At 32.5% G+C, this 21,944-nt stretch overlaps 3 protein-coding genes across 10 annotated transcripts in view; 2 read left to right on the top strand and 1 right to left on the bottom strand.

Moving 5' to 3' along the window:
- The window catches only part of LOC105204096, a 272,220-nt gene that overhangs the window by 225,294 nt on the left and 24,982 nt on the right, over window positions 1-21,944 (bottom strand). The window lies entirely within an intron of this gene.
- LOC113004641 (juvenile hormone epoxide hydrolase 1-like) lies at window positions 1,463-8,287 on the top strand. Of its 3 annotated transcripts, XM_039451087.1 has the most exons (9): window positions 1,463-1,531; window positions 4,550-4,662; window positions 4,831-4,939; window positions 5,782-5,974; window positions 6,453-6,694; window positions 6,840-6,955; window positions 7,053-7,252; window positions 7,661-7,895; window positions 7,972-8,287. In XM_039451087.1, exons 2-9 carry the CDS (start codon window positions 4,604-4,606, stop codon window positions 8,186-8,188), a joined length of 1,371 nt encoding a protein of 456 aa, XP_039307021.1. In that variant the 5' UTR covers window positions 1,463-1,531; window positions 4,550-4,603; the 3' UTR covers window positions 8,189-8,287. The 3 variants fall into 3 exon arrangements, with proteins under 3 accessions (XP_039307021.1, XP_039307020.1, XP_039307022.1); XM_039451086.1 differs by lacking the exon at window positions 1,463-1,531 and having other exon boundaries at window positions 4,412-4,662; XM_039451088.1 differs by lacking the exons at window positions 1,463-1,531; window positions 4,550-4,662 and having other exon boundaries at window positions 4,834-4,939; window positions 5,778-5,974.
- Window positions 8,605-13,718, top strand: LOC113004643. The gene is made up of 5 exons (XM_039451089.1): window positions 8,605-8,621; window positions 9,439-9,866; window positions 10,623-11,060; window positions 11,368-11,631; window positions 12,699-13,718. The coding sequence occupies exons 2-5, from the start codon at window positions 9,469-9,471 to the stop codon at window positions 12,859-12,861; spliced, it is 1,263 nt and encodes a 420-aa protein (XP_039307023.1). The 5' UTR covers window positions 8,605-8,621; window positions 9,439-9,468; the 3' UTR covers window positions 12,862-13,718.

Here is a 21,944-nt window from a genome sequence, read left to right as displayed (position 1 = left end):
GTCAAATGCTCAGAAATCTTTATTAAAAATTGATGCGGATTTACGTGATAAATACAAGTTTATTTAAAGCAGCAGAAATAGTAAGCGACAAAAAATTAAAGCAATTGGGTTGGGATTTAAACTTGGGATTCTTCCATTCCAATAGAGAGAGAGAAGAGAAGAGAAAAAAACAAAAAAGAGAGAGAAAAAGAGCTAAAAGACAATAAATAATCTTGCTAGAAATGCCAAGGCTACACAATTGGTGAATGAAGAGAAACGGCATATAAATACACAGGATACACATATTTAAATCTTTCCATATTCATTGAATGGATTAAACCGATTGCATCCTCAAAAAAATTGCAGATTTAAAAAAAAACCGGTTATTTCGGCGACGCAATCAAAACATGAGAACACCAACTATGCGGTAATAATAAACATGTCAAGCATTTTTGGTATAGCCTTGAACGTAAATAATTGCCAACACTCAAGACGGCGTAACTAAGAAACATGTAAAAAAATAAGAGAACCATATGATTTAAATTGTTAATTACTCGGCTCGTCTACGGATTATGCGATGCCAATTTAAATCATGATATAAGAATATTACATCATGATAAAAATATCGAGATAGGAATAGAATCGCACTATGAACATTTCTTAAGCCTTGTGTACATGATGCTAGAAATCGATCCGAGTTCTCGATACGAGAAAAAGTTACTAAAGCTCGATTCGTGGACACAAGCAACTCAGATGAAAATCTCGAATAGAAACCTCGTACAGAAAAATGCATCCTGTCCCATTTTTCCGTATTAGATTCAATTTATACTGCCAATATTATTCCCTTATAAATAGTAGACGAATGTTGGTTAATGTAACGTTGGACATCGGAAATTGTCATTTTTACAACCTTTAATAAATAAGAATCATAATATTTCAATAATGCTATAAAATTCAGTAGTTAACCTCACATATTCAACTACAACTGCTATCTAGAGTCATCAAAATACAACTATTTCTATTCGAGAACTTGAATCAAAATTTCTCGGACCGATTTCTAGCATCGTATACACAAGGCTTTACAGAATACGCATCGCATGATAAACGTATATGCGTTTTAACATTCTTAAGTTATGCAATCGGGATATTTTCAGCGCATACTCGTATATTTACATGGCCGAAACCGATTTACAACAACGGTCGACTCAAAGCATCGCCGAATAAAAAATGCTTGAAATAACGTGCAATCAAATTAAACATGATTAGGCTACTTTAATCAATGATTCATAGTCCAGCTTTACCAAATTTTTTTTAAGATCTTTTTCAAGTACGTGTCGAGATTAAAAATAATTTATCGCTGTTTACCGCCGAATGTTTTTTCTTATGTGATAACGGATTAAGACCATTCGTCCCACTACGTCCCGTAATTGTCCACAAGCAAAGGTATAAATAGCTAAAGCGAATCTTAAAAATGCAGTTTGATGTGGACTCTACAGCGATTCGGAGGAGGACCTCGAGGAACCTCGATTCCTGCTGAATTTCTTTAATCGTAGTAAGTCAACTTCACTTCTTCATCTTTCTCTCTCTCTCTCTCTCTCTCTCTCTGTCTCTCATTCTCATTTTCCTTCTAAATAAAAATATCTAAAGCTAAATAATCAAAGGGCTAGCGAGAATGTTCGTGCGGTATTCAAGACGCAAGTACCTTTCTGTTGAAATCAGCTTTACTTCAAATATAACTTTTTATTAACGGTATCACAAGCGTATGATTAGCGTATTAGGTTATTGTTCCGAAGATCTTAGGTTTCGAATCCTACCGATGCGTTTTCAAAAATTGTAAAATAATGCGTAATTTAATTAGTGAAATAGAATCGTATAACAGTGAATACAGATTAACAGTGAATACAGATTAACAGTGAATACAGATTAAATTATAAGAATAATAAAATCTGTTAAAAAATTAAAAAAACAGATTTAATGTTTAATTAAATTCCAGTACATATTTTGTTACTTTCAAATGATTTATTTAAGACAAAGATATATATTGTTTCAAGTTCAAATAATTTATTAAACACTGGTTTGGACCATTATGGTGAAGTGTGTGTGAAGCTGGCATATCATGTGGTGGAAACTCACTAAACATTGGCAGTTACTTATTATTACTACATTTATTACTACACGATGATACGCTGATAATCGATTTCTAAAAATGGAATCTATTATGACTGGTGAACTGGAAAATTGAATGGTAAACTTAAAAAAATTACCATTCAAAATTTAAAAAGATGTCGTTTTAATAATATAGCAGGAATGTAAGTACCACATTAATATAACATTTTTTAAGGAAGGTATATAAAATCATATAGACAATACGAGCACGAAGATCTACCTACGACCGTAATAGGCATTCTTGTTCAATGAACATTTTTTAAATTAAATTTCAACAAATTTGAATTATTGTTTATTAGCAAGCTGTGTTAATTGTAAAGGACCGTTTTTGAATTATAATAAATAATTGAAAAAAATTGTACAAAACTTGATAAATAAAATTCGCAAAAAAATTTGAACATTTATCAGAGTAAGACTGGTGTATAGGCAACAAGATAATACTACCAGTAGGCCTATTCTGTAATTCTTTGACGACAGTTCGGTATCGTTACGGTATCGTTGCGCAGATATTACACATGCTAGAAAAGTTACGCAGCAACACTGTAACGATACCGAATTGTCGCTAAAGAGTTACAAAATAGACCTACAGGGCAAGGATGGGAAGTAACTCGTTACTTGTAACGAAGTTACAGTTAGAGTTACCTGTTTTTGGTAACTGTAACTTAACTTCGTTACTTTTTTTCAACTGTAACTATAAACTTAACTTAGTTACATTATTTGTGTAACTAGTAACTAAATTAATAGTTATTTTTATAGTTACTTTATATATTTCAAACTCATTTGCCAATTTAGATAGCATTTGCAAACATCACCCGAGTGGCGTCGTGTATCATTTTATCTTTATTTAACAATCGGTAAACAACAAGGATAAAATGATATATATGAGGGTACTCAACTGATGTTTTCGAACGCAGCTTTAATGTGATTGGTGATTGGTTAGACCTAAAAGAATACACTAATAGCAGTAAGCGCTCACTCAACCACTGAGTTTGCTGAACGCAGCCACTGTTGCTCGATGCAGTGACAATTCTATGTTCTATGCTTCTTATGTGATCCGAGAGAGATGATATGATGAGAGATGATGTGATCCGAGAAAAAGTTCTGTCTAGAAAGATACACGTGACAATGAACGGTTATATGTTATACATTTGGCAGCCCCGTACCAGTAGTCATAGGTTACAAGTTATTTACATGTAGATACACGATTGTATGTACATACATACAGTCGTGAGCTAAAAGATTGAAACACATTTTCTTCGATGGTTTTTAAAATATAGACTTGCTCATCGAACGGCGAACGTAATTGGTTCTTACTTGTGGATTCAACCAATTATGTTCGCCGATCGAGGAGCAAGTCTACATTCTAAAAACCATCCAAGAAAACGTGTTGCAACCTTTTAGCTCACGACTGTACTTGTAGGGCCCGGATATTCAAGTACGATTCCGGGATGCTCGCGAAGAATCACTGCGTGTTGTGTGATCGTCTATCGGCTGGTCTATCGTGTACATACGTGTGATAATCAGCCAGCAGAGAATTGGTTACTAAGAATGCCTTTGAGTCTAAATTCTATACTTAGTCTTAAAGTTAGTTTATAATAGCCGTTACCATAAGAAATTGATCAATCATAGTCAATTATTCTTTTATAAATCAACCATGATTGACCAATTTCTTACGATTACGGCTATTATAAACCAACCTTTATCCTCAAAAAATTTAGAACATAATTCACATAGTTTTCATCTGTACATATAGGTAATTAATATTTAATATATGTAAACATGTCACATGCATCTTATGCGTCGTCAATAAAGACTATAATAAAGACTTAAGCCTTTAGCCTTAAGAAATTGGCCAAACACAATCGATTATTCTTCTATAAATCAATTATTATTGGTTAATTTCTTAAGGTTAAAGGCTTAAGTCTCTATTGTAGATAACGCTTTACACAATTAAAGATAGAAAAGACTTTACGTGGATGCTCTTCAGTAAAAGTCTCGTATTTAAATTATTAATGTTTTATAATATTACAAAAAAAAAAAACAGAAAAGTCACTAAAAAGTAACTTTAAGTTACTTTTTTAATAACTGTAACTGTAACGAGTTATTTTTTAAAGTCAGTAACTTGTAACGGTAACTAGTTATTTTTTGGAAGACAGAAACTGTAACTGTAACTAGTTATTTTTACAAAGTAACTTTCCCAAGCCTGCTACAGGGCCACGATTCTCTAACACATTCGTAAGAGGAACGTATACGAAAGTGGACAAAAATAACCAATAGGAGAATGTCATCAAATAATTACATTGACTATTCTGCCACTTTTATATACAGTTCTCTTACGAGTGCATTTGCAAATCGAGTCCCTCTTCCACGTATGCCGTTAATGGCATGCACTGGACTGTTGCAGCGCTATAACATCATTGATAGTCGTTCGTTCTACGTTGTACACGACAGATTCTTAATGTGGAAGACGACGACCGTGCTCTTCTTCGTTACCTGTGGCATAGGCATTTTTCTTCGGTAAGTTGCAATCATAAACCTTAAATCTCTCACGTCAAACCACAGAATTTATAGAATAAAATGATTTAATTGATGAAACTGTATTTTTATCTTCTTTGCATAGGAATTATAAATCATTGACTAATCATTAACTTTCGATTATAAAAATTTGATATTGTTTATTCGCAGGAGCAGTCCTATAGACGTGCCCGAGTTGCCTGAATCATTTTGGGGACCGGAAAAAAATAAAAGAGCTTCGAAAGAAGTAAGACCTTTTGCTATCGATGTGCAGCAGCCGGTAAGTTACGAAAAATAAGTACTATTTATCTATTAATTCAAGTGATATACACTTTTAAGATTGTACCTTTCCATCGATTCGTTATGTAAAATTTTATGTTATAACAAATAGAAAAGTGATTTAATTTTTTGTATATTAATAAGTGCTATTTATAGACACAATTGTGTAATATCTATTTATGACCACTGTGTGCATAGCAACTATCTTGTCCAATCGCAAAACATGATACTTCATTACTGTTGATGAATCTATATTATTTTTCCGATGTCGGAAATTGGAATTTTTTATTGATGAACACAATATATTATTTCTAATCATATGAATATGCATTGTAACTCTTGTCAAATATATTTGTAGTCAAGTAAAAATACATAGCACAGCATCAAAAGTAGTTTAAATATTCAATGTTGTAAAAATTTACATAAATCTGTCTTTTAAAAATAATTGTTGAATAATTCAATGTACGATGAGAGATAAAGAAATATAAAAGTCGTTGTCAAAAAAATTTGTATTTCAATACTTTATATAGATGAGCTTCAGACTTTTAAACTATAAAATACATGAAATTTTTTAAGAGGCTTTATCGCCAATGTTTTAAAATAAAATATTCTTTGATATAAAATATTCATAAAATATGTTAAAAATACTTAAAAATCTCCTAGAAAGCTGGAACACAATAAACAATTTTTAATTTGATGGATCGATCGATCGATCAACCGCGACCGCGAAAAAGAAGATATAATTTTACTGTAATTTGAAACCGATCATAAATCTTTCGTAGAAAAATTAAAAGAAAAACGCGTACTTATTTTCGAGTGTAAAATACAAATTTCTTGAGTAAGGTAATTGACGACCTAAATGAACGACTAGCAAATAGAAGAGAATTAAGAGAGCCGTTGGAAGGTACTGCATGGACTTACGGCATCAGTACGACGTACTTGAAGGATGTACTTGAATATTGGAGAACAAAGTATAATTGGACTGAGCGGGCGGCGTTGCTCAATAAGTATCCCCAACACATGACTAATATACAAGGTAATAATTTTTTGTTATTTAATCGTAATCATTCAAAACAATTTCGTAATTATTTTACGAGTTTTAGTTGTGAAAGGAATTGCTCAGAAATAAGTAGCGGCATCGCGTTTATTAAGTATTTTAATTTTTTACTTTTCTCGGCATTTGTTGCTTCTCTTTTGTCTAGATTATTAGCGGGAAATAATAAATGTCGGTCCAGATTCGTTTAACCGCGATCCACGCCGTAGAAGCTCTGTTTGAGTATTTTACTAAAATGACGAGCCGGTTTCGTAGAGCATAAGAACAGTATCGACGAAGACACATTTTCATTAGTTTTACACGAGAATACACAAATGCAAATACTATCACATAAATTAGTATTTGACTTCGTTAACAAAAATAACAATTGTCTACTACTTAGTACGTACATTACGTGCCAATAAATTTTATTCGAATGTTGAAGATAATTGAATAAATTGAGATTAATGTCTCTACACAGGTCTGGACATACATTTTTATCATGTGAAACCCAATATCCCGGCGGAACGGAAAAACATAAAGGTTTATCCATTACTGATTATGCACGGTTGGCCAGGATCCGTGGTGGAATTCCAGAAAATTATTCCCATGTTAACGACACCGCGTGCTGACAAAGACTTTGTGTTTGAGGTAATCGCACCTTCGCTTCCTGGATTTGGATTCTCGCAAGCTGCTGTACGACCAGGATTGGGCACACCGCAGGTAAAATTTACTGAAAAATACTTAATAATCCTGTATAAGTGTTATGTGTTAGAACCAAATTATATTTTATGCGTCCAAGACAACGAAGGAAAAAAAGGAATAAGTTAACGCAACAAATATTTATCCTTGCGTTTGTTACTTTCAGATAGCTGTTATATTAAAAAACCTTATGCTGCGTCTCGGATTTAATAAATTTTACATCCAAGGCGGAGACTGGGGCAGCATAGTTGCTTCTCAGTTAAGTGTTTTTTTCCCAGACAAGTACGTATCATTAATAATGACTTGCTTAATAACTTTGTGCAATTTCATATATGATATAAGTATAAGTGCAAAGTTTAAAAACGATAATTTTTCTCAGCATTCTTGGCAATCATATGAACTTGTGTATAGTTTTGAGCAAGTCCAATTTCCTATGGAGATTAATCGGTGCACTTATCCCATCGCTCGTTGTCGAAAGCGAATATGCCGACAGAATGTATCCTTTGGGACATTATATGAGTTTCTTTCTTGAGGAATCTGGATACTTTCATATACAAGCTACTAAACCAGATACTATAGGTACTTAATTATATACAAGCTTTTCTATAAAAAAATCTTTGAATAGAAATCTTTTTACTTTTTTGTATTTTGTTATTAATTTCTTTAAGCGTTAAATTAGATTCAATAAAATTATCAAAAGTTAAATGTAAAGTTGCAAATTAAACTAATGCAATAATATGCCAATGTTATTTCTGTGCACTGAGGAAAAAATTACTAAATTTTTAAAGTATTTACTAAATGTAAATATACATTTATTTAGAATAAGAACTATTAATTTAATTTAAGTATTATTTTTCTTATAGAATAAACGTATCGTAAATAAATATTTTATTTAGAAATTTTTTCTCTCAGTGTGTATGTCAACGTTTAATATGCAAAACAAGTTTATTTATTGAAAAGGAAAGTAAGTGGAAAATATTTTTAAAGGTACTGCTGTGTCAGCCTCGCCAGTCGCATTAGCAGCTTACATTTTGGAAAAGTTTAGTACAGGGACGAATCCGGAGTACAGGCTCCGTCAGGATGGCGGTCTTCTCGAGAAATTCACGTTAGATGAGCTTTTGGACAATCTCATGCTTTATTGGGTTACCAACTCTCTGACTTCGAGTGTACGACTTTATTCCGAAGAATTCACGAAAGCTCATATGGCGAGCAAAATAGACGAGTGTGTTTCTTTTTTATAATTACAATTTTCCCGTTTACATGAATTTTAATTCATTTTCATGGACGTATGTTTTTAGATTGCCTGTTGAAGTGCCAGTAGCGTGTGCGGTATTTCCTCACGAGATAGTGTATACACCGGAAAGTCTCCTTCGTGAAAAATATATTAATCTGATTCAAATGAATCATTTACCGCGCGGAGGTCATTTCGCCGCATTGGAAGAGCCGGCTCTCTTAGCGGATGATATATTTAAATTTGTACACACGGTTGAAGAGACCAAGAAGAAAAATGGCTAAAAATATGCCAAATAAAGAGAAGAAAATAAAGGAGCCCACGAAAATTTGAAAGAACATTTACTAATGCTATTTTAACTAATTAACACGAGCACGTTAAGATGTGAAACAGTGAATGTATAGTGGATGTTACATAAACACGATACATTTTTTCCAGTTTTGTAAAGTTTGGTAATTCTTTAAATAAAATGATTATTTTTCTAACACTTTGTTCTTTATTCAACTCTGTCTTCAAGTTTGTTGCATAAACACAGAAAAACTAATGGCGTCGCATAAACACAGAAACCGACGCTTTCAAAACTATTTACTGATATAGTACAAGTAATAACATCTATATTGTGTTAGACAAAGGTCTATTTTTGGTATATAAATAAGGCCCAAATAACTACGAAGCATAGAGAAGACGGGGCCGATCCAAATCGCTTGTAGCTGCTCGGTAGGTGCATAGAGACGATTCACTTAATCAGCTCAAACACTATAATACAGTTTGAATTTTGTTCTAAAACTACTTACAGCATATTTTTATAAGTATAAACTAATGATTTAAGCAAAAAAAAATCGATTTTTTCAAATCTCAAAGGTAGTGTTACCTCTTAAATAAACTATGTTAAACGCTAGAACTTTTTCTAGAACTCATCTAGAACTATAGATCTTTTAAAATCCTACAAGAATTGGGTCTGGAAAATGACGCAGGACAAACTGAGACACTGCGTGACGTCTCACTTTATCCTATACATTTTTTTCGCTTTAAAAACCAGAACTATTTGTTTTATCTATCAGGAACTATAGAACTATTGTAAATAAAGCCAGAACTCTCAACATTTCGTGAGTTTCCACGAAATGATACGCCAGCTTCACACACATACCATTATGTTTGTTTGGACCATTCCAAATAACAAATTTCTTTGGATATAATAAAATTTCTTAAGTTTAAAAAAATTGTTTTCTCTGTGTAGAAAAAGTCTTTCTTTTACTTAAAGAATAATTATTTCTTCACAAATATATCTTTCTATAAAATGTTTGTTTCTTAATAATTATAAAGATTGTTCAATTAAAAAATATATTTTGTAAAATTAAATATAATTTATTATTCGCAAACAAAATCACGTTTTTGCTTTTACGGTATATTTTTTTAATTTAAACATATTTGATATTTGACTTAAATAAAAAATCCCTTTGCAACTATTCAATGAAATTATGTTTGAATCAAATTTGCATAAAATTTTTTTTAATTCAGGATATCTTTTTTTCAGTGTACGTATACTGCTGGAAATTGTGAAAAGATGTCGAAAAATTCAAGCGAATATAGATACGTGATGATGTTCAAGAGCGTAGTCGATCAAGAGCTACTTCCAAATGACTTCGATGTTTGGACTATAGAGGAGCAATGTATATGGATAAACAAAAACACCCCGACATTTTTTCCGAATACACCGAAGTCGGTGCTGCATTTAATGCCAGCCTACTGTCGCCTAATAAATTGCAAACGGTCACCCGTGGAAACACCCGAATGGTTGGATATAGATAAATATCGCAAAGGGCAGAAATTTGTGCGTGAAAATTATACCTCAATTATGATTGGCACACTATTGGGTGTTTTACAGCTATATACCTTCGAGGAAGATCTAAATCCATTGATCATAACAAAGCGCAGTATTACGCCGTATTTAGCGTTCAAAAGGTAATTTTTCATCTAATACTTGATAATTAAATCCTAATAAATAATCTCTGATAAAGAATAAATTATTTTTAAAACAAAGTGAAAAGATATTCTTAGTTGAAAGCAGATTTTACTTCATTTAAATAATATATGGTTGCGCCCGTTCAACACTAAACATACTTGCATTAAGATTGTTTTTTATAACGCGCCTTTCATCAACTTACACTGATGCCTGTACATACAGGCGAGCGGATCTATTGTAATCAATTTATTCCTCATTTCATTCATGTTATCTGTGGGTAGCAAATCCGCCTGTGTGTAGAGGTAATCGGCGTTTCTGTCGTTGTGACAAAGTCGGTCGTTTGTTAATTAGAATATAGGTTACGTAGGGCGAGCTGAACATTTCACTTACTCTTAAAAGTTGGAATCACATTTGGAAGCATGCCCTATGAATATAATATTTCACGTACAAAACTATCCTAACCTCACTTGTTTTTTGATACTGGAATCCACCGCGCTTTCATGAATTCATCGTGAATTCACCGTACTTTACGTTTTTTTTTTTTTTAAATATTTTGTTTGGTTTACGAAATATAATATATTGAAAAAAGGCAAAAGTCTCTTTACATTTGAAGAGTGGTTTTGCTTCTTCAAACCGTTTTTTTAGCCACAACTGAAAATTTCTAAATTCATGCATTACCCCCTCTACATTCACGCCAAATTTCATTAAAATTAAAAGTTTAATGCAATAAATAATCTGTAAATATATTTTTCAAGGTATCTCTCAAACCTGCGACGATTCTCTAGCTGGTATGACGGAGAACCTTGGATTGAAGGAACTCAAGCTTACAAAGACATGCAATATACATGTAAACTGCATTTATTGGTACAAGAAAAATTGTCTAAACTCGATGACAATGAATTTGAAAACGAAGCCAAAATTACAGAGCCGTGGTGCCCAGATCACGAGGTACTTTTAAAAGATTTCGCCGCGGTGTGTCCATTTGCTGGTCCTTCTTATGAAATGATTAATAAGGCACCGTACAAGTTGAAAAACTTAAATAATGCAAATATGGCAATTGCACAGAGCTTTTTCTTCAGTGTGGTTTTGCTTTCGCCGCAAAATGTCGGAATACATAATGCGACTAATGAAGACATGGAAGCCTTTTGTCATATGTGGAGATGCTACGGATATTTTGTCGGAATAGAGAATGAGTACGTATTTAGCGCTAATAAAAATTATAGACGTATTTTATAGATCAGCTCTTTCTAAAACTTATATTTATGTAATATTAATGGTCTAATAATACGTAACATGTATTGCGCCGCGCACAATTTAAATTTCATGTTTAACTTCTTCTTTATGTGTTTACTGTACACACTAACAATAAGTATTAATTACATATCTATTTATTGACACCCATATGTGTTTTGCTCTTGATTGACCTATTAACAACTTAATATTTCGTTTGTATAAATAAAGCGTGAGATTTTATATTTTATATTTATGTAATTTCTTCAGGTACAACATCTGCCGTGGCAATCTCAAGGAAATAAAACACCGTATTCGAGATTTACATAAATTGATGTTGAGTAATTTGAATAATATTACACCAAAATGGGAACACATGACGAGATGTTTCATCGAATCATTCAATTATTATCCTTGGATCTATATGCCTTACAAGATGATGGTGGTACTCGCCATGGATACGTTAAATATAAGCATGCCGCATTTGTATGCGTCAATGAGTTACGCTGAATGGATTACTTATAAAATCTCCAGGTGAGCATATAAGGAAAAGTTGCCAAATGCGTGTTATTTAATTTTTAATTTAATTAGATAACATTTAATTAGTTTTTATTATATTTTCCACTAAATATTAATTTGTATGCAAATAAACATTAATTCAGATTTATTACAATAATGTTTAACTTTTCATAAAAAACAAATTAATTTATTATAAGCCTTTCATATACAGCAACACTGTTTCAACGTTGCTTTATGGAATATTGCATTTTTGCAATATTGCATTGCAATAATTTTAAAAGACTACATTTTACCAATATTGTTGTAATATTGTAGTAATATTGCAATATTTCTCAAGTTTTTTGCAGTGTTGCAATCTCGAAATAATTTATCAATATTACTGCAATTTTTCTGTATTATAACTTAATTAACTATTACCAATATACTGCAATAGGTATTAGGATTTAAGTAATCGATCAAATCTTCTAAATTGTATCACCTTTCAAAGTATTGAATTTATTAATTAAAATAATTAAAAATACAAGGAATTATTTTTTAGAAAGAATCAAATGTTTAATAATAAATAAATAAGGATAATAAGATAACGTCAAAATAAAATGGGTTTAAATTTTTTTTGCAATTAATATTTTTTTATTTAAATCAATTATTACTATTATTACTTATCAAAAGTAATAATAAGTGAGCACTTACAAACTCTTTATAACTAGGACATAGATCAATTAGCCGAGCAAATAAGAATAGAATATTACACAAACAAATTTATGTAATATTCCAAGCAATATATACATACAATACTTTTATAATATTTTCTTATTTGCTCGTCTAATTGACCTTTATTCTAGTTAACAATTATTAATTTTATATTTATAATATTGCTCTTTCGTTTAATTTAAGAGCTGTGTTTTCAAGACCAAAAATAATGGCAGAAATTCGAATCAGAAAATGTATATAAAATCATATAAGAAATATTATTTAAGACCTAAGACTCTGCTATAATAATCCGTTGGCTCTTCTTATGTTTAATTATATATTACATAAATTGTGGTCTTATCATAATTATTATATTATTTTATTTGTTTCAGATTCTTTTTTAGATATACTTTAAAATTTTCAATCATCCGATCAATTATCAATAAAGTGGCGCACAAAATATTTGACAAAGCGATGAATGTCAGCCCAGAGAAGAACGCAGAACTTGAGGAAAAATCAAAACAACAGTTATTAAAATTTTCTATGAAACACTAACAGCGATGCGCACTTGTATAAAAAAGATATCTATCTTTAGGGTAACAAAATATCATAATATCTTATATAATTTGCGTTGAATTCTAAAAACAATTAAAAGTAGTTTAGTATAATTATTTAGACATTGTAGGATGGTTACTGATCATTACTGTATACTTTATCTTTATAAAGAACCGAATTTCAGTTGTGCAGGTGGCAGATATTTTTACAGGTGTATATATATATTTTACATAATTTTGAGAAGTATGTTAGATATTGATTTCTGAACTTTGGTCTAGCTTGAAGACCTTGATGGCTTTCAATTAATACAATTGAATTTAATGTGTCACGTAATGTGTATTTAGAAAAAAGTTTTATTTCAAGTAAATAATAAAAAAAATATTTCTTAACTCTTAAATGGGCACCTTTCAGCCGAACGTTAACAGACGCGCGCGGCACTGAACGCCGCATCACAAATTTATTATTTAAAATTTATTATGATAATTGGAAGAATAATTGTAGAATCGTCAAAAGTAACTATTCTTTCTTATAGTTGAGATGTTGAACGAAGAATACAGGAGGTCGATAATAGAAGAAAGAAATGCGTTACCGATGATTTTTCAGAACAACAAAAACAGTTTTTCGGCACTCATTGTCTGCCACGGCGTGTCCACTTAAGAGTTAAGTTTAAAAATGAATTTTGTAATAACTAATATTTATTTAAATCAAGGAAATAATATTAAAATAATAAATATCTTTATGTGAATGTAAAAAACTTTTTTCGTATTTTTGTATTTGCATCTGATATATAAAATTATATTATGTATGGGAAAGGATTATGGGCCACATACTCTGCAAATATAATATAATGAACATTGCAAATCTCGAAATCTCGTTATTCCTCGCACGTAATAAAGCTGTTGGATAACACTTATGTGTTATATACTTATTAGCAACAAAGAAATTCTTTAAAAAAAAATTTTTTGTAAGTACAAATGTTTTTTATAAAATGTTTGTAATAAAACTTGTTTGCTTTGTGACACTTACTATAAATAATTATTAATTTGTAATTTTTTTTTTAAATAAAAGCAGCTTTTATGTTATATATTAATTGATAGTACCACGACCTCCTTTTATCTCACAAACGCTTTTTCTTATTCTTCAGTAAATTGTAAATTGCGTTAGTTCCATATATGTATATCTAATAAATTTATTTTTATCTATATCTATATAGGATAATTGATAGAACCTTGTAGTTAACTTGTGCCTATAAGAATTATGTCGCGTTAATATCTACTGAATTATTTTAATTAAGAAAACGTAATAGTATATATTTATGTATGTATATGGTATATACAGAGTATCCCCGTATAAGTTGCCACCCCCCCCCCTTTTATCTCGTAAACTAACAGAGAGCCAATAAATGTAATATATTAAATTAAATGGCTTAAGCTAAACTTTAATGTGAGCACAGTGGTTGCTTAAAAAAATTCCTTGATTTTCAAGGATAAAAAATTAATTTACCAAAAATTTCACATTTTTACTGTTTTTTCCAGTAGTAAACACTCTTTGATAATGCGAGTTGGAGATGCCGTCGCGTTTGCAAATGCATTGGCGGAAGTAATTGCTCTACAAAATGCATCGGTATCGCCCACCAACCCACCAATTTCACGAAGCGAGGTTTAGACATAGCACTGGATTTCCAACGATTCTGTCGTAAAGGTAGGATGAATATCACCGGAGGCAACCCTTGAAACTTTCAGCTTATGCAAAGTGCGAAATGTCAGCTGACATTACCCTGTATTTTTTGACAGCTCGATTACTCAGCAAAGAGAACATCCCGTTACCGTGAATATTTCGCCTGCTGCAGTGCATGTTTATTAAATATTTGCACGCCTTTATGTCAGAATTGCTACGTTAATGTTGGTAGATAAACGGTCAATCTTGAACGCTCAATTTAATCAAATAAAATATATATTTTAATAAAGTGAAAATTATGATATGATTAAACTAATTGCTTGAAAAGATTTTCGCAGAAAAAAATATATAAAATAGTTTTATATTGAGAAAAATACATCTAAAAGTTTGGAGCTTTACAATAAAAAAGGGATATTATAAAATACATGCACCCAGAAAAAAATTTCTTTGAGTCAAAAAAATATTTGTTTGAATCAAAGAAATTTGTGCTATAGTTAAGAAGGTTAAAAAAAAGTTTCTTTGATTTGAAGAAATTTTTTAGTTGCTCCTTTTATTAGAATTAATGAAATAGTTTGGCTTAAAAAATTCTTCGGGTTAAATTTCTTTGGATTAAAAAATTTGTTGTTTAAATGAGTAATTTGAACAAATAATTTATTTACTTTAAAAAGACTAACATTAGCATTTCTTAAAATCAAATAAATTTTTATTTTCCTCACAGATATTTTCACTTCAACTTAAATAAACCAAGTTAAAGAAACGATCTCATCAATTTAAACATAACTTTTCTCTGGATGTAAAATATATAGATGTAATTTCTCTGTGAAAAAAAATCCAATTAAAAAAAAACCAACAGAGCATTCAATTAAAATAATAATGTAGCACGTACGTACAATAAGAGCTAATAAAACGTGCCACGTGTAAGTCTAATTCATCTAGGCGTTATCAAGATCAAATTAAATTCTTCCTTTTAAGAGAGAATATCCTTAGGGCGGCACATCCTGCAACGTCAAGGGAGGTCAACGTACTCGTAAAGGATTACCGTAATTAACGGCAAACGATAGATCATTGCCCGAGCTGACTATAACAGTGCGCACTTCGTGCGGGCAATTAGGCAGCCAATGAAATAATGCATCATCGAACGGGCAGTGTGATTACGAGCGCGTATTGTTGTTGCCGCGAGGTCGACTATCGAACGCAGAGCACGACGCAAAGACCGCGAGTGTGCACCGCGCAAGAAACGAACAAAGGATCCTCTGTTGCATCCCGAGATTCTCGGCTTCCCCCGAGGCCTTCGCGTACATACACCGAACGCGTCTCTTCGCGTCGACTGAAAAACGAGAGAGCGAGAGAGAAAGAGAGAAAGGCGAGATAATAATTTTATCCCATGTAGAAAGATTTGGAAGAATAATGAGCGTGATGTTGAAATCCTACTTTATTTGACGGTTCTATGTATGCCGTCCATAAATCGGAACGTCTCATCTGCGCGTGTAGCTCAGAGGCGCTCCGTATTTCTATTTTTAGAACGTTTATGCACAAAGTATATATATGAAATGCATTATTTCGTGAACCAAGCGCTGCAAATGTGAGAAAAGAACGCCGCCTCCGTCTCTCGGTAGGAGGTTGTAATAAAAGGTGGAAGGTGTAATATAAATACTGCGCGATTACGTAACTATCTAGCACAATGTTCACTAGATATTTACGATGTTGTTACCTACATATAACCAGACAGCGGGCGACTAGAACCGTGCAAACGTTAGATATTATTATTGGACCCCTTCCGTTACGAGCCGCGCAAAGTTTCCTCGCGGGAGGGAATGTACAAACGTACATTCGTTAACGTTACAAATGCCAGTTGGCCGTGAGGAGAAAAGAGTCCGCAGGAGCATAAATAATCGTAACATATCGGCCATTTAAAGTGTGATAAACCGACCATTACGCTACGTGCAAATAGTTTTGCGTGAAATACGGCGAGAATGACAGGCAAACGCGCGAGTCTTACATTAAATCCCGCCTCGTAATACTGAATTATTTTATTATGGCGTATGCTACGCGCTCGCATCGCTGGCGAAGCCCGCGCGCGCATCCACATTTCGGTCTTCATTATCATTAATTTACGACACGGGCGTGTATTACAACACACCTGGAAGTGTCGCGATAAGCCTAAGAGCGTAGATTACGGTAAACGTACCCGTCCCGCTCACGTAACTCTTGCAAAGTGTCCCCTTTCGCAATCTAAAATATAAATTATTTTTTCGTAAGAGCCATTAAGCCGGATTACGAATAAGCATAATCTACTCTTACGGGTCAAGAACGTGTCTATAAATAATTATCTAATTATACACGGAAAGAACAATTTTACTGTACACAGAAAGGATCAGAATCAAATCGACAATTCATTTTTCATATATAAAATCTTCTGGAAGGAATCTGATAGTCTTAACGGACATAATTTGCTTGAGTGAAGAAAAAACATTTCTTCATGTTAACAAATTATGTCTAAGATTATAAATTTTTTCAAAAACATTTAATATTTTTGCTTATATGTGAAACAATAAATTGTTGATTTGATACTATTTTTTTTCTGTGCACACTAAGAGAAAAAATCATTAAATTTGAATAAATAATTGTTTGAATAGTTGAAATAAAATATTTGCTTACAGTGCATAAATATTTAGGCAATAAAAAAATGTTAGTTAAATTAAATTAGTGGTTCTTGTATTAAATAAATATTTATTACATTTAGTAAATATTTCATTGCAATTATTCAAACAAATATCTCTTTTTAATTTAGTAATTCTTTTTCCTCTCAGTATAGTATCTAAAAATTTAGTTAAATATAGAAAATAATTTTATGATTTAATAAGAATATTATATTTGTATACTAAAGATTCAAATCATCAACTGTGCGTTTCTGTCTAAAGTAGTATTAAAATAAAAAATTATTGTAGCATTTTTTTTCGAGAATCAAATTTTCATCCATCCATCTTATATTTAGCTTCGTCTAGTATTGAAAAGATGTTCGTCTTTTCTCTCTTAAATAAAAAATATAATCAGCAGCAAATTAATAATCAACATTCAGAGAGTTGAAACTTCATTACGGAGATACCTACATTACTACTGTATAAGCCTGCCCTGTAATTCTCTTTGCTTTGCCAGAAAATAATTCATGTAGTTAGGAAGGGAACGAGATGAATCAACCGGGTTGGATAGCTAATTAATTCTCCGTGCAGAGAATTCAAATTCAAACTTAATTCCGACCTATCGCTCAACGAAAGATTCGACAGACTCTCCATCTCCCTGCGAAATTCCACTTTGAGTGGCAAACCTTAAGCTCAGGCAAGAGCCGCTTCGTGGTAGTAGGTCAGTAATGCCGAGGGCGAGCAGCTGTACTATATTCGCGGGTGGTACAACGGGTGGGGCACCCCGAGAGTTAGCCCAATCAATAAACCTCCACCCGGCGACATTCAGACTCGGTCACGGGTGGTCCCGCGGACGTGCGCGTGCTCTGGAAAATTCCAACCTACCGACCGTGCTCACCGTGCTTTTCTTAAGGTTACTCAAAGGTTTCAAAAGAAATTTTTCTTTGTTTCAAAAGATTTTTTCTAAGAAGTTTAATCCAAACCATTTTTTAAACATATTCTCAAGAAATACATTGTAAAAGAATTGGATGTTTGAATTTTTTCTTCGTATCTTTTTATTAATTATAAGTTCTCTCTCTCTCTCCCTCTCTCAATTTTAAAAGTTAAAAATATTCTATTTATTTTTCACGATACAAATACAAAAAATTGAGATCTCTGTTACATAAACTTTTATATTTCATATAAGTTAACGTGTAATAATTTACATTTAGTAAATTATTTCGTAATAAAACTAATAAATAATTAAGAAATACAGAGTTTTTAAATAAATTTTCTTTTCCTTTGAAAATAACAATGGGATGTGACATCCTTTTATATATATATATATCCCTACGGAATCCAGAGAATTAATTAACCAGAAGACCAAAAGCCAAATATGCTTTATTTATTTTTATATTTTACTTTAGAGAGAAAACTCGATTAGCCACAAAAATATTTTGGATAAAGATAAATAATTAGATTTCTTTCTATTCTTGCTATTCTTCAGCATGTCAAAATTAATTGCAAATAAATTTCACTTTACTAAGATTTTTTTTCATTGCTGGCACTCTTCTATACAAATAAGTTAAAATAATAATGTAATTAATATTTATGTATAAATAGATATGTCCAATTTTTATCAAATGGCGTAGTAACGAATATTTCAATTAAATGCTTCAAATAAGTCTAATAATATTCTCACATTCTTTTAATAAATTCCCTCAAAAAAGGTGGATAAAGATCCTCTTCGTGATATATATACACACGGAAAGGACAATTTTGCTGAAATACAGATCTCAAAATAATTACATTGAACCATAAAAAAAAATTATATTGATCGTTTAAACTGATTGCTAAAATATCGAAACACTTTTTGCAACGGCATCATTATGCTTGAATGTCTTACATAATTATTCTGATAATCCATTATAAAATTATTTTCTGATCTGTATCAAAGTTTTCAGATGCTGCAGTAAAACTGTTCTTTCTGTGTAAATATCTTTGTTACATATGTAAATTTTTTTACGGTATGTCTTATGTATTACCTAACTTCAATTTACCTTCCGGAATTTGTTTAACTACTGCCGTCAGACTCGAATAATTAAAGCGGCTTCTCTTGCCGGTATACAGCGTATATTCTTTTTGCGAAACTCTCTTCCGCTCTTGTGTTTACACAGAATCTCATAAAAGAGATACTGGCTCCTCGTTTCATTAGAAGTCAAACTCTCGCTTCACCGCTTTTAAGCATTAATCGGCCACTATAAACTTGCGTCCGGCTTTATGCATACTGCTGCAATTTTCTGAACATAATACAGTCGCGATAGTTATTTGTTTTCTCATCCGAGAGAAACACGCGTAACTTATTAGACGCTAATTAAATTATTTCTAAATGCGTGGTCAATGCATTCGCTACATATACAAATGCAGTAGTTTTGTAACTATGTAATAACAGTGTAATCATTATCACCAAACTCACATTACAATCCTTTGCAGGAGTGCAAAATTATGATTCGAATTTAATGCTCTACAAATACAAATTGAAATTTTTACAGTTCAGTGTTTAACATTTCCTCCGACCTTCTATATTTCTTCGAACATCCATTATCGTGTCAATTTTTCACGACTCAAGGATGTTACGTCGAGAATAATGGACTACTTAGAAAACCCGACGAAGATGCAAGGCATGAGAGAAAATCATTTATTTATTCGATGCACGGAATAAACAAGAAGCTGCACACTTTCTCTCGACTTTAATTTTCTAACAAATTTGGATTTTACCTCCGCTATATTTTAATTGAATATTTCGTCTTCTCTTTTTTTCCCTCTAATTGTTAAATATCGTAGCCAATAATCTCTTCAAAATAAAGTTCTAATAAAACAAAAATTCATCTACCAAAAAATAAATATAATTGGATTATATACTCTATTATATAACTAGATTCAAATTAAACAGAAATACATTTTTATTTACTATAAATCATGGCATGTATGTTTCTCTTCTTCCAAGAGTCAAATATTTATTCAACAGCTCGTTGTTGTCGCGTCTAAAAATGCACGCGACATTTTTTAATTCCTGACGCGCGGTAAACTTGAAGAAAGCTCTGAATTATTCACAGTTCGATCTGTCTCCGCCTCGTATTGCGGGAGAACTGTATCGGTTACGTCGCATCTGTGTGAATGAGAGAAAGTGCGCACGATTGCCTGGACATCCTGTACGAGCGGCAGCAGCACAACTCGACAGGTACAAGAGTGTTTATACAGCGTGCCGAGGCGAGAACACAGTTTGCACGCTCGTCCCGTATGGCAGACTCGGAGAGTTCGGTGACCCCGTGGCGCTCTCGCCTCCTTTTCATCCGTTCGGAAAATGGCAAATACGAGAGCGACAAACTATTTCGCTACCTTACGGTGAACCCGAGGGAGCTCACGTCCGAATCAATCCGCTCTCCTTCCGAGGATCGGTCCCGAGAAGAGGACCATTGACGAGCGACAATACTGCCCCGATAAAAGAGTCCAATCCCCATTTGCGATATTACACTTGCACTCGAATAATTCAGGGGCAGATTTGAGCTTTGCCGAACGCAGTCGAATTTACGCGAGCGATTTTCATTTTGGGGCCGAGGGATTCATTGATTTGGAGTACGTGATGTATGTCGATACAGTCTCTGATATATGATAACGGGGCGATAATGGCAATTTCAAGAGCTCGGAAATGTGATTGTAATTTTTGGGTCGTCGACACTGCGTGTACATAATAGCATTAAATTTTAATATGAATCATCGAGTGACGGCGAACGGTCAAAATCGCTAAAGATTAAAATTCTGGAAATGAGATTTTAATTTTTAGGTCGACACCGACACATAATGTGTATAATATAATTTTAATATAAATTATACCGCGTAACGCATTTCAATTTTAGCTTTTAAATCTTCCACACGTGCGACATAATTAAACTAATTACAGACATAATTACGTATTTTAATGCAGATGATCAAATAAATATGTTAAAGATCAAACAAACATGTTGAAGAACAAATAAATATTCAATCTCGCTTTAATTTGCGCTTTACGCATACGTTAAAATACAATACTACTTACGCAACTTCTTATCGAGTCAGATTTCAATTTTTGTAAGCTCAATAAATATTATGTATGCGCTTTCCATTTAATAATTAAATTTGAAATCTACCGATGCACGATACTTTTACAACGCGTTGCCATTCTGCGTGAAAGATCGAAGATAGAAAATTTTATACGTCACGTATTTCCCCGAAGATAGGAAATTTTATATGACACACAATTTTCTACATGTACGAGCAAACTCTCCGGAAATCAATAAAACAGTAACCATATCTCATAGAAGAAATTTGGCGAAGAGGGTGCTTTTTCTTAGATCTTCAAATCACGAAATATTAACTGGCCAAACGGGAAAATATCACAATGCTTACAGATAAAAATTGCAGGTCAAGTAACCGTTTTCCCCTTATCTCTCTCTCTCTCTCTCTCTCTCTCTCTCTCTCTCTCTCTCGCTCTCTCTCTCACCTGATGGTGCGCGTCGCTGAAAAAGGCGGTGATTTTCATTTCTCGACGCACACAATGCACGCAGCATTGTGCGTGATAAGAAAAAGAAAAAGAGAGAGAGAGAGAGAGAGAGAGAACGGATAACGGTTTAGAGATCGTCAAACTGTCGACGACGAGAGGGACCGGTTGATAGATAGCCGGGGCATTTAAAGGTAATCGAACGTGCCAAATCTAGGACGAGCATCTATTTTACTTTGAACGCTTGTAAA

Source organism: Solenopsis invicta, chromosome 6 (genome assembly GCF_016802725.1).
Source record: "Solenopsis invicta isolate M01_SB chromosome 6, UNIL_Sinv_3.0, whole genome shotgun sequence".
Lineage (NCBI taxonomy): Eukaryota > Metazoa > Arthropoda > Insecta > Hymenoptera > Formicidae > Solenopsis > Solenopsis invicta.
Note: the sequence above shows the minus strand (reverse complement) of the source record. Positions and strands in the feature narration are given on the sequence as shown.

Coding starts and splice junctions, on each gene's coding strand:
- LOC113004641 (XM_039451086.1), top strand. CDS start 4,427: ATGTCATCAAATAATTACATTGACTATTCTGCCACTTTTATATACAGT. Junction 6,695..6,839: donor CAGGATTGGGCACACCGCAG/GTAAAATTTACT, acceptor TGTTACTTTCAG/ATAGCTGTTATATTAAAAAA. Junction 7,896..7,971: donor ATGGCGAGCAAAATAGACGA/GTGTGTTTCTTT, acceptor GTATGTTTTTAG/ATTGCCTGTTGAAGTGCCAG.
- LOC113004643 (XM_039451089.1), top strand. CDS start 9,469: ATGTCGAAAAATTCAAGCGAATATAGATACGTGATGATGTTCAAGAGC. Junction 9,867..10,622: donor CCGTATTTAGCGTTCAAAAG/GTAATTTTTCAT, acceptor ATATTTTTCAAG/GTATCTCTCAAACCTGCGAC. Junction 11,632..12,698: donor ATTACTTATAAAATCTCCAG/GTGAGCATATAA, acceptor TATTTGTTTCAG/ATTCTTTTTTAGATATACTT.